The following is a 12,313-nucleotide window of genomic DNA, read 5'->3' on the forward strand; positions in this document are numbered from 1 at the left end:
GATCATGACCTGAGCCAAAGGCAGAGGCTTTTAATCCACTGAGCCACCCAAGCACCCCAGAGAAAACCCTATTTTTAAAAGTACCTAAAAGAACCAAACACCCCTCCCAAACAAAGGGTGAAGGATATGAATAAGCAATATACAGAAAAGGAAGCAGAAATGGGCAATGGCAGAGAACAGGGAAATACGAATCAGAATAATGTAATTTTCTAGCTACCCAAATGGCCAAAATAAAGAAGTCTGATAACCCAGTGTTAACTAAAGATGGGAAATGAATGCTCTTATGGAAGTGCACCCTAGGGGAGCCTAGGTGGCTCAGTCAGTTGCGCATCGGGCTCTTGATTTCACTCAGGTCATGATCTCAGGGTTGCGAGATCAAGCCCTCCACTGGGCTCGGGCTGAGCATGGAGCCTGCTTAAGAATTTCTCTCCATGGGGGCGCCTGGGTGGCTCAGTGGGTTAAAGCCTCTGCCTTCGGCTCGGGTCATGATCCCAGGGTCCTGGGATCAAGCCCCACTTCGGGTTCTCTGCTCACGGGGGAGCCTGCTTCCTCCTCTCTCTGCCTGCCTCTCTGCCTACTTGTGATCTCCGTCTGTCAAAAAAATAAATAAAATCTTAAAAAAAAAAAATTTTTTTTCTCTCCAGGATGCTTGGTGGCTCAGTTGGTTGAGCCTTTGGCTCAGATCATGATCTCAGGTTCCTGGGATCAAGTCCCACACCGCGCTCCCTGCTTGGCTGGGAGTCTGCTTCTCCTTCTCCCTCTCCTCCTCACCTCTGCTTATGCACACTCTCTCTGACAAATAAATAAATCTTAAAAAAAAAAAAAAAAACCTCTCTCTCCCCCTCTGCCCTTGCCACCACTATGTGCTCTCTCAAAATACATACATACATACATAAAATCTTTAAGAAAAGACAAGATGGGTACGCTAGTATATATAGCCTGTGGCTGGAGAGAGTGAAATGGCATTCTCCATTAAAATGTAACATTCAGGGATGCCTGGGTGGCTCAGTTGTTAAGCATCTGCCCTCGGCTCAGGTCATGATCCCAGGGCCCTGGGACTGAGCCTCACACTGGGCTCCCTGCTCAGCGGGAAGCCTGTTTCTCCCTCTTCTGCTTCCCCTCCTTGTACTCCCTCTCTCACCTTCTGCCAAATAAATAAAATCTTTAAAATATAAAATAAAATAATGTAACATTCAGGGATACTTGGCCGGCTCAGTTGGTGGAGTGTGCGACTTGTGATCTCAGGGTCCTGAGTTCATGCCCCACATTGGGTGGAGCCTACTTAAGTAGGTGGAGCCTCCTTATAAAAAAAAATTGAAATAATATATATATATTTGGTTAGTTATTTAAAATATAAAATACGCACATCCTTTGACCCAGTGATTTCATTTCTTGGTCTCCACCTCAAATTCTAACATATGTGCACTAGGATAGAAGCAGTAGGATATAGCACTACATGAGAAAGTAAAAAATGGAAATTGTTTAATGTTCACCCTGAAGGGAATGATTTTTTTTTTAAGATTTTATTGATCTAAGAGACAGAGAAAAAGGATGAGCATGGAGAGGGCAGAGGGCAGAGAGAGAATCTCAAGCAGACTCTGCACTGAGTGTGAGACAGATATGGGACTCAATCTCACGACCCCAAGATCATGACCTGAGCTGAAATCAAGAGTCATGTGCTTAATTAACTGAGCCACCCGGGTGTCCCAGGAATGACTGTTTTTAAACCTATGGTACATTTTTAAATTATGGTACATTTTTACTCTTAAGTACAACAAAGCAGTTGAAAAAATGAGCTTGGTCTATATAAACCAAAACAGAGAAATTCTAAGTCATACTAAGTGAAAAAAACACAATGTAGAATATATAGCCTAATGTCATTTATTTCATATATATACATGTATGTATGTAAAGGCACAGAAGAGGGTCTGAATGGATACGGAGAGCCAAGCGTTGCTGAGTTCTTAAAAAGCAGTGTACTATGTACAGAGAAACAAAATGGAGAGGAGGCTGGGACTCAGGGTTGGGCAGGGGATCTGAAGGGCTGCTTATGCTTAATGTTAATCATATCAAATTTTAGTCTCCACATGCACATTTAAAAAAATCACTGACATGATATAATTTTTTTGGTTACTAAGTCTTTGTTTTCGCTATTCTGTCTGCTACTCTGAAAACTATTCTTATCCATAGGGTGAGTCTATCCATCCCTCACAGGCCTTCACCACGCAATGTAATCCATTGTTAAGTCACTGTGCTTGGGAATGGTAATTCTGCTCCCCACAAAACAACACACACTGGATTTCTAACAAACATTTATAGGTTTAAAACTCAGAAGAAGAAAAATAAAACCAACCCTGAAAAGCTTAGGAAATGTCCTCTGTCCTGCGAAGAGTGCAGGTGATGGATTAGAAACTACAGAAACAGCTGATAAAGTAGAAGCAGACAACAAGTGGACAATCTGGGGTCGGATCAGTCAAGTACACGGAACACACCCAGTAAGGATATGTTAGCTCTCTCTGCTCGGCCAACTACAAACCTTATTCTGGGCCCCTGGAACCTGCCCTTCTTGTGTAAATACATACAAGTTTTGTTCATTACAGTTCTGCAGTCACAGTACACATAGTTTTATTTCCTTTCACCTGATGTAGTATTTTTATAATTTATGATTAACTATTACTGGCTGCAAAATATGCCACCTGGCATTCACACAATGGGCTGCTAGTAACCATTCCCACAGTGGGCTGTATGTCTAGGTCATTCCCAACTATTTGCTTTACTAACTAGCAACAACAATGCGGTAACGGTGGAAAATGGAAACAACCTAATGCAGCAAGATAGTCATAATCCTCCATAAAATAGTCAGGAAAAGATGAAGACCCAAGTGTTGCTAAGTGAGCAAAATAAGCTACAGACCATTCTGCCCAGTATACTCTCTTTCAAATCCAATAAAAGCACAGAAAAGTCTACAAATGTCATCAGTAATTATTTCTGGGAAACACTACAGGTGATGATTTCCCCTTTTCTCTGCATTTCCTATCTTTTCTACAAGGATCATGGATTATGTGTATTAGCATATTTATTTATTTAATTTTTTTGGGTGGTCTCTACTCCTAATGTGGGGCTCGAACTCATGACCCTGAGATCAAAAGTTATATGCTCTTCCAAATGTACCAGCCAGGTGCCCTTCTGTACTAACATTTTTAAACAAAGCATTATAGTATTTACAAAGCATTATACTACTAAAACTATTCAGAGAGAAAAGGACAGAATACAAAATTGTAAAAATCATACATAACAACTTTTTAAAATATAAGAAAGTAATAGATCGTCCATGGGAGAATTTACTTCCAGTTTTCCATGTTTTTCATTCCCTCCAGTAGGCTCAGAGGAACTCTAAGAAGTTCCAGGAGTGGCATCACTGCATCAAAGCATCCTGAAACGGCTTTGATTTCTGATGGAGATGGCTCCAACAACTTATACAGTCACCAGCATGGTCCTGGGGTACATGAGTAACTCTCACCTTAAAGCAATTCTCATCTGACATGAGTTGCTCAGCCTTCCGCTGGTATGTTGACTCCAAAAGACTTCTGGATGTCTGCGTGTTCAGTTGGCCTCCGGTGGCCCCATTATTGTTTTCTGCCAGGTAAAGGTCAGTCACCTGCACACAGATTTCATCACTCACGATGTGCTGTAGCTGGAATCAAGCAAAGGCAAGTCATCAGTGAACCAAGAAAATATTTCTCCCTTTCATACAGTCAATCTTCCTTTGACAGTTCCAGTCACTCAGCTCAGAAAGGTTTTCTGGTTGGTTACTTTAGAAAATTAAACACACAAAACCAGTATTTCATATTCTTGGAGAATAACTAAGCCTAAATCTTCAACAGTATCACTGATCCTTGAGTAAAGCTTTCCTATCTATTTAAACACAAAACTGGGGCACCTAGGTAGCTCAGTTGCTTACTTGTCTATGTTAGGTTCAGGTCATGATCCCAGGGTCCTAGGATCAAGTCCCATGTGGAGTTCCCTGCTTTTCCCTCTCCCTCCGCTTGTGCTCTGTCAAATAAATAAAATCTAAAGCATAAGCTGCTCATATTACTGTGCTGCTTATTTCAAGTTCTAAGGAACTGGAAAGAAAATTCTCATGGATTCCTGTTTTTATGGTGCTTCTTTACCATTTACAATTTGATTTCACTCTCATTCTCATTTGATCTACACAACTACCCTGGGAAGGAGGCTGAAGGGGGTGCCCTGTTACACAGGAGACAAATTTCCATTTTAGATGAGAACACTCACTGTGTGCCAAGGTGAGGACAGGAGCTGTGGAGAACCATGAAAGCAAGATCCCTCTCTATATTCTCAGCCTGAGTACAAAGTCTGACACTCACTGGGTATTCAAGAACCGGTTGCTGAATCACTTACCCAGGGGTTCTCAGCTGAAGGAACAGAGTTAGGACTAATTTCAAGCTGACCCCTAGGCCAATATTCTTTCTAATACATTACTTATTTTTCTACATCAGATAAAAAATATAGTACTTAAATTGTAAATGTTAATTGACTCAATTTCAACAAAGGTCAATCACTACTGACTGCTGGTAATTATTGAGAATATGTTGTTGTTCTTTTCTTTTTCTTGAAGATTTTATTTGTCAGAGAGAGTGAGTGAGCACAAGCAGGGGGAGCGGCAGGCAGAGGGAGAAGCAGGCTCTCTGCCAAACAAGGAGCCCAATGTGGGACTCGATCCCAGGAACCTGAGATTGTGACCTCAGCCGAAGGCAGACGCTCAAGCAACTGAGCCACCCAGGCGCCCCATGACTCTGTTCTTAAACTATCTGATGACTAGAAAGTTGAACCGTTTAGAGTTTCCATTTTCAAAGGTCATGACTATATTTCTTTCTTTTTTTTTTTTTTTTAAAGATTTTATTTATTTGACAGAGATCACAAGTAGGCAGAGAGGCAGGCAGAGAGAGAGGAAAGGAAGCAGGCTCCCTGGTGAGCAGAGAGCCCAAAGTGAGGCTCGATCCCAGGACCCTGGGATCATGACCTGAGCGGAAGGCAGAGGCTTTAACCCACTGAGCCACCCAGGCGCCGCCCATGACTGTATTTCTATTGTGGAATAAAAATTCCCTCAAATGAAACTTCACTCATAAAAAAATGCCAGAGAATGTGAAAAAACATATACAAGAAAAAAGCAAAATGTTAACTGCAATATCAATTTGTCTATTTTACTTTAAAATTCTCAAAAACCACTAAGCCGTTCTATTTTTAGGAAGATACATCCTTTTTGAAGTGCTAGTAACTATGACAACTACTTATTTTTAACATTTAAAAAAGTCTTAAATGACAAGTATGTGTATTTGTAGATAAATGGACACAGTACAAGGTCAGAAGGGTGACTGATCTGACCATGGTAGAAAGGCCACCAACTACAGATGGTTACATTATAATTAGTCCACACAATGGGCTCTCAGGTGGCCAATAAAATAATGCCTATGATAACCTGATAACATAAGGAGCAGCTTAAAATACACTGTTTGGGGGGTAGGCAGTGTAAAAAAAAGTGCATCTAAAGTATGGTCCATACCACGTAGACACTTCTGGTTAAGACCTTCTTGCTGAAATAGACCATGTCACTGACTCCCCATCCACACCCTCTTCTTGGCTATCTGGCCCCTCCTAGAATCTTTGAAAAGGGCAGCCCTATAAAATCAGGGACAAATGGAGAGCTCACGCTCTCAAGCTAGGCTGCTAAGATTCTCCCTCTTGCTAAATTGAAAGGACACAGTGAATGTGTTTGGTAGACTTTTTACAGACGAGCATCTAGATGGAAAGGTCAAGCAATGCTGGGGCCAGAGGCACTGCCATGGCAAGCCAAAGCCCCAGGGGGCTGGAGAAGCCTTGAGTACATGGCCAAATGTCCATCTGCAGAGAGAAGCCTGAGAATGAAGCAGATTTCCAGAAAGGCATGCAGGAGAAGAAAAAAAAACCAAAAGCAACCCCCCCCCAAACCCAAAAAACTTCCCAGTATAATCCCTGTATTGGCCATTTCCTGAGTTCTGTACTAAGGAATCTGTGAGACCACCTACCGTGTTCTTAAGACAAATCTCTATTAAACTACAGCTGATCCTTGAATAACATGAGGGGTGGGACACCAACCCTCCACACAACTGAAAATCTGCATATAACTTTTGAACCTGCCTCAAACCTAACTAGTCACATACTGTGGCCGATAAGCCTCACTGATAGCAAAAACAGTCAATGAACAAATATTTTGTATGCTGTATGTATCATATACCATATTTTTACAATAAAGCTAGAAAGTATTAGGAAAATCCTAAGAGAAAATGCATTTACAGTGCTACACTGTACTTATTGAGAAGAATCCAAGTGTTAGTGGACCACGCAATTCAAAGGCCTGCTGTTCAAGCAACAGCTGTACTCTGGAAAAGGTAAGTTGTAAGCCTATATGGCTTAACCTTGAAATATATGTTCTACCTCCGGTCAGCAATGAATTCTGGGGGAACATCAAACAGGATCAGGAGAATGAGAGGAAATATGCCTCCAACTGAGGAGTAAGGTGAGAAGCATGAACATATGTTTTAAAAACACTGGATTTGGGGGCACCTGGGTGGCTCAGTCAGTTAAGCATTTGACTCTTGATTTTGGTTCAGGTTGTGATCGCACAGTTGTGGGACTGAGCCCCACACGTCAGGCTCTGTACTCAGCATGGAGTCTGCTTGAGATTCTCTCCCTCTGCCCTTCCCCATCCCGCCCCCTGCCACATGCACACGCATGAGTGTGTACACGTGCATGCATGCGCTCTCTCTCTCTCAAATAAAACCATAAAAAACAACAACACTGTATTTGGGTTTCTGGACAAAAACTATTTCTTAAAAAGATTAGACATTATGCATTACTGACTCAAAATCATAACCAGGTGCTTTAAATAAATGGATAATTATATCTATTGTTTCAGAAACCAATCTCAAGCTTATGAAAGTTAATTCTACTGGATTTTTGAAGTTTCTGTGTTGCCAGTGTGAGAGACTTTACTTCCACACTGGGATGCAGAAGCACACGATAACCGGAGTCTTTATTTTATATATATCCAGATTTTCCATATATTTAGATTTGTTTGTACCCATATAATGATTTCCATCAGGAAGGCCTCTTAACGTCTTCAACTTCCAGGAAAAAAACTGAATACCTGACAACCTTCACGAAGATGCCAAGATTCAGTTATGCGAAGTGCTCTTCCTTGACTCTGAGCAGATCCTGTGAAAGGGCGCAGAGCCATGCGTCCTTCCAAAATCAAGGCAAAAAAAAAGCCTGGGTACTTGTAAAGAATTCCATATTTTACGCCAAGAAAACACTGAGTAACAAGTTTTTACTCCTCATAGTGGCAGTGAGGACTCAAGAACTTTCTTTGTCAAGTTTTCACTTTAAAAAAAGTGACACACCAACAACATACTCTGATCCCTTCGGAAATTCAGAAGTCAAGGCAAAAGTGGAAACCTGACTATGTGCTATAAATGATCATAGCTGTAAAGAACATATTCAAAGCTCCTAGGGTGCCACAGGAACACACCACAAAACCAATCACGAATCTAAGTCAAGTGGAACCTCAGATGGGGATAGTATTACAGAACATGTATGGAACCATTCCCACAGAAGAACTTCAAAAGTTAAGTGAGCAAAGTACACAGAATCACCAACACCTCAGACACGGAAGCACTCCCCGCTGAAAGCTCCCCACTAGGTGATCAGGTAAGAGCTGGGCCAGGACTAGGGCTCGCTCTACAGGTAGGCAGCAGGAGAGGGGCAGCACACCGGGGCAGTGCTAGGCTCTTTCAACTGTGAAGGGCATACCGAGCAGAGCCAAGGACTCCATTAAGCGGCTGAAGCACTCCCACTCTGTTAACATGAGCGATCCAACATAACGTTAACCTCCCCCTTTCTGCTAGAGAGCCATACGTCCATAAACATTGCTTGAGCAAACTGCCCTTTTTTCTCTCCAAGAGAAATCTTACCTTTTGTCTTTGCCTCAACCATCTTTAGGTAAGGACCTCTTCCCTCACCAAACCTAGCCTCCACCGTGCCCTCACCTGTCTGACAATGCTCTGGATTAGTTTGTCCATTGTGAAGGCAATGTAGGCATGAATGGTGAACATCTCTCTCAGCGAATCTTCGTATTGCGACGAGTCTATGTTGCCATCGAGCAGGCTCCGCACCATGTCCAGAAAAGCTGGGTAATAATCTTCCACGTCAACATCCACTGTGGGAGAGATGGGAGAGGTAAGGCCTTACCCTGCTATGAAGAGGTCAGGAGAGACGTCAGGGTCAAACCCCAAGCTGGCCTAAGGTGCCTCTGATGGAAGAAGCCTGGGTAGTCAAACATACACACCACATCAGCTGTAGGCAGAAGTGCTATCTGACAGGTGCTACAATGGCCAGTGCTATCAGAGGACAGTGACACTGCAACTTTAACGGGGGCTTTAACACTCTATCCACGCCAGAGAAACACTTCATTATAGTACAGCGGGCTCTGCCAGACAGGAGAGCAGAATGTCCCAGGGAAGAAGTTTCTTCAAAAAGTTGCTGGCTCTCATGCTGAGAGAAGAACCTGCCCTCCCAGCCTGCAGAGCATTCCTCACATGGGTCACTTGCTCATAAAGCTATTTCAATGAAGCATGAAGTGCAGATGAGAAAAGGCAGACAGCACCACACTCGAGCCCTGGGAAACCCCTCAGTAACAGAAAAATAGGAGCGCAAATTAAATCCCCTATGAATAATGAAGTAACCTGCATTTGTCAAAGTCCTTCTGTTTAAAAATGGATTCCCAACTTGTACTTCACAAATTACATTAAATGATCTGTGCTCACTGCGCATGAATCACTTCAACCAGCAGCTAGAATCTTATCAGTTGTTATAGAGACATTCACCTGGCAACTTGCAGAGTGCGGAAAGAAGCATAAAAGGATTGTGCCTGTAACTTATACAAGACTGATTTACTGATTTCTGGAGTTGGCAATCAAGATGGTGGCATGAGGGGGGGTCACTGGGGTGTTGGTTATACTGGTTCTTGATCCAGAGGCTGGTTACACAGATGTGTTCACTTTGTAAAAATTCACTGAGGTACACAATTTGGATTTGTATCTTTTTCTATATGTATGTTGCACTTTAATAAAAAGTTCACTAAACTGAAAAAAAAAATCACAAGAATTCTTTTGTCCCTGACGTCTGGTTACCCATTTTTAAAGTCTATACAGAGAAAATAGTTGGGGAGCTAAAGCTAAGTCCGTCTCCATTTATCTGAAGTGTGATAGGCTCATCAAAGACATGCAAAACAGAGCATAGGGTTTAAAAGCAACTGGCTTAGGGGCGCCTGGGTGGCTCAGTGGGTTAAGCCGCTGCCTTCGGCTTGGGTCATGATCTCGGGGTCCTGGGATCCAGTCCCGCATCCGGCTCTCTGCTCAGCGGGGAGCCTGCTTCCTCCTCTCTCTCTCTCTCTGCCTGCCTCTCTGCCTACTTGTGATCTCTCTCTTTGTCAAATAAATAAATAAAATACAATCTTTAAAAAAATAAAAAAATAAAAGCAACTGGCTTAACTTTCACCATGGAACTTCACCTTGTTCAGACCCAAAGCACAGGCACAGGCTGTGCTACCGAGAGGCAGATGCTTTCACGCCAGAATAATGCTGGGAGCACAAGCCAGACTTGTGCCCACGAGCTATGATTGGTGCAAGGCTTGCTGTTACCGCTCAAGACCCAACAACATAAGCCTCAAACCAGGTTAAGTCAGTGATTGAGACAGGATTAGACTATTTGCTCCCTGATTTCTACCCAAGCAGATGGTATCACCACTCTTGAGATCCAAAAGTTGTCTCTCTCAAGCTAGGACTGCCGAGAGAAAGGATTTTAACATTAATATCCAGGGTCGTTAGCTCTTGAACAGATAGAAAATTAGGGCCACATGTGGGCTTCTTACAGCAGCAACAGTTTAGAAATTTTTTAAAAAAGATAATTCACTCCACAGATTGGCTATTTCTTCAAGGGTACAGAAGAAAGGCTTCACGGAAAAAGTTTTTGGCTCACAGCTCAAAAACCTCATTTATGAAAGGAGTAGTTCTTTAGAAGCCAGCAACAGAGAATCACGTAAAGCACATGACAGCTTCCTCGGCCCGCATTTACTTTTCCTTCTCCTGTGTTCTCTATCTTCATTATTGTTCTGTCTGGTCCACTGTCTCACACCGTCTCTTGACTTCCAATCTCCTTTCCATAAACTATTTCTATTTATTAAAGAATGAGCCATGAACCTCACAGGCCAAGAAGCCCTGCCCACACATACCTGAGAAAATTCGCATGTGCCTGAGGCATGAATAACTCAGAATTTGTATTCCGTCATGGAGCAGAATGGACTGTGACATTCTAGCCCCACCCTGTCCTTTAACACACTCTGCAATACCCCAGGGATCTGCCATTGGGGAAACTGATGGTGAGTGACACCTGCTCCCCAGTGGCCACAGCAGCAGCTACTGAATGGCCACAATCCTAGCACCACACAGGGAGCTCCCCTACTCAGCTCAAGCCTCCCAACAATTCTACAAGGTATTAAGAAGCACCTCCATTTCGCAGGTACACAGGTTTGGGGAGCTGAAGGAAGGTCATACAACCAGTCAACTGCAGAGCTAGGATCCGAACCCCAGTCAGATCCCCGGCTCTAAGGCCTGCCTGCCTGTGCTTGATGTGTGAAAGGTGGCAGTCTTGCGTCTAATTGAGCTCTGAGGTCCCCCAACCCCTCACATCGTCCAGAAACCAACAGTCTAAGCACTCACTAGGTTCTTTGAGACGTAGCTGGATGGCAGGGCTGTCGCTCTTGTCTCGTTTTATGCCCAGCACTTCCCGTTCCCACTCTCTCTCTCGGTTTTCTTCTTCAATCTGCCGTTCGGCCTGCGAGCAAATCCGCAGCAGGCGCGAGCAGAGGATCTGGTGTAGCCGCATGAAGATATACCAGTTGTTATTAACATAGAAGAGGTTGTACACTTCATCCATCCCCCTTAGCTTCTGAGCTGCTGTGTTACTAAACAGTAGCTTGGACTTAGGGGGACTGCCCCCGACACCATTGTGCTTCTTAGCTGCCCCTGTGGCTTCATCTACATCCATCTCTTCTTCTTCCTCTTCCTCCACATCCGAAAGATCACCTCTCTGAGCAAAGAGCAGATCTGGAATGAAATGATGCATGATTTGCTTGATTTTGTACTTGTCCTCCTTCTGAATGCCTGTCTGCCTCTTCACGTGGTGGATAATCAAAGCAGCGGCATCTTCCAGGATCTGTTTGTCTTCGTAGGCAAGGGAGAGGTGTGGGCCAACGGGTATACCGGCATTGTCTTCTGTAGCCTGCTCTTGCCTCTAACAGGAGAGAGACGCAAAGTATTATGTGACATGTGTCCAGCAACAACAAACAGACCTATGAGACCACGCCAGCAGTCTAGGCCACTACTAACCACAGTGGCAACCGTCTTCCAACCCGCAACTTGCAGAAACAGATACAGATAATGTGGGAGGTGGTCTGACACCAAGATACTGCTATTTTCTAGACTGTGAAGACTTACTGGGGACAATGGGGCAAAACTGGGACCATCTTTGAAAATTCTATGTTAGTGTTTATGGAGAGTACCACAGGAGGTACAGGATCTGAGGTTTCCAATCTGGGGTGGGGGTGCGGAAGGTGACAACTCTAACAAAACTGGCAGAACAGGGATGCTTACTGAAGGTTACTTAAGAGCTCATTCTACCACTCTCTTCCCCCCTTCCATCTATGTTTGACATTATCATGATACAACACTTTTCAAAAAATTCAAGATCATGTAACTTTTAGGAATTCTCAATCATACTATATTTATAACTATATCCATACCCCATAACTGTGAGCCCCAAGAGAGCAGGATTAATTTCTTAATCATCACTACATCCTGCCTCCCAGTACTATATACACTCCTGGTAAGTATGCCAAATAAAGATTAGAAAGTATCTGGGGATTAATGATGAGTGTTTCAGTTGTGGGAAGCTGACAGGGCTACATTCAGTTGTGTGAATGAAGACGAGGTACGGTTTTGAGGGAAACAGACAGGACAGTGGTAGAGGGAGATAGCAGGCACAGACAAAGCCAGGATGGTAAACTGGGAAACCAGTATAGCAGCTCGGGAGTAAAGGTGATGTTTACAGTGACAGAATCAGGAAGAGAAGTCTGGGACAAGTCTGAAGCAAGAATCAACATGTCTCAGAGGGTCTTGCTTCCGTACGCCAAAGGTAATTT

General features: G+C 43.4%; 1 protein-coding gene across 3 annotated transcripts in view; it reads right to left on the minus strand.

Moving 5' to 3' along the window:
* Positions 1–3,344: 3,344 nt before the first annotated feature.
* Positions 3,345–12,313, minus strand: part of LOC122897967 (paired amphipathic helix protein Sin3a-like) — a 52,344-nt gene continuing 43,375 nt past the window's right edge. For 2 of the 3 annotated variants that reach the window (XM_044236148.1, XM_044236149.1), the window contains exons 15-17: positions 10,833–11,406; positions 8,103–8,272; positions 3,348–3,694 (exon numbers count right to left, since the gene is read on the minus strand). In XM_044236148.1, the coding sequence (XP_044092083.1) occupies positions 3,416–3,694; positions 8,103–8,272; positions 10,833–11,406 (1,023 nt within the window). In that variant the 3' untranslated portion in view covers positions 3,348–3,415. Of the gene's footprint in view, positions 3,695–8,102; positions 8,273–10,832; positions 11,407–12,313 lie in introns of all 3 variants that reach the window. The other variant, XM_044236150.1, reaches the window with a different exon arrangement.

This window comes from Neovison vison, unplaced genomic scaffold, assembly GCF_020171115.1.
Source record: "Neovison vison isolate M4711 unplaced genomic scaffold, ASM_NN_V1 Scaffold_048, whole genome shotgun sequence".
NCBI lineage: Eukaryota > Metazoa > Chordata > Mammalia > Carnivora > Mustelidae > Neogale > Neogale vison.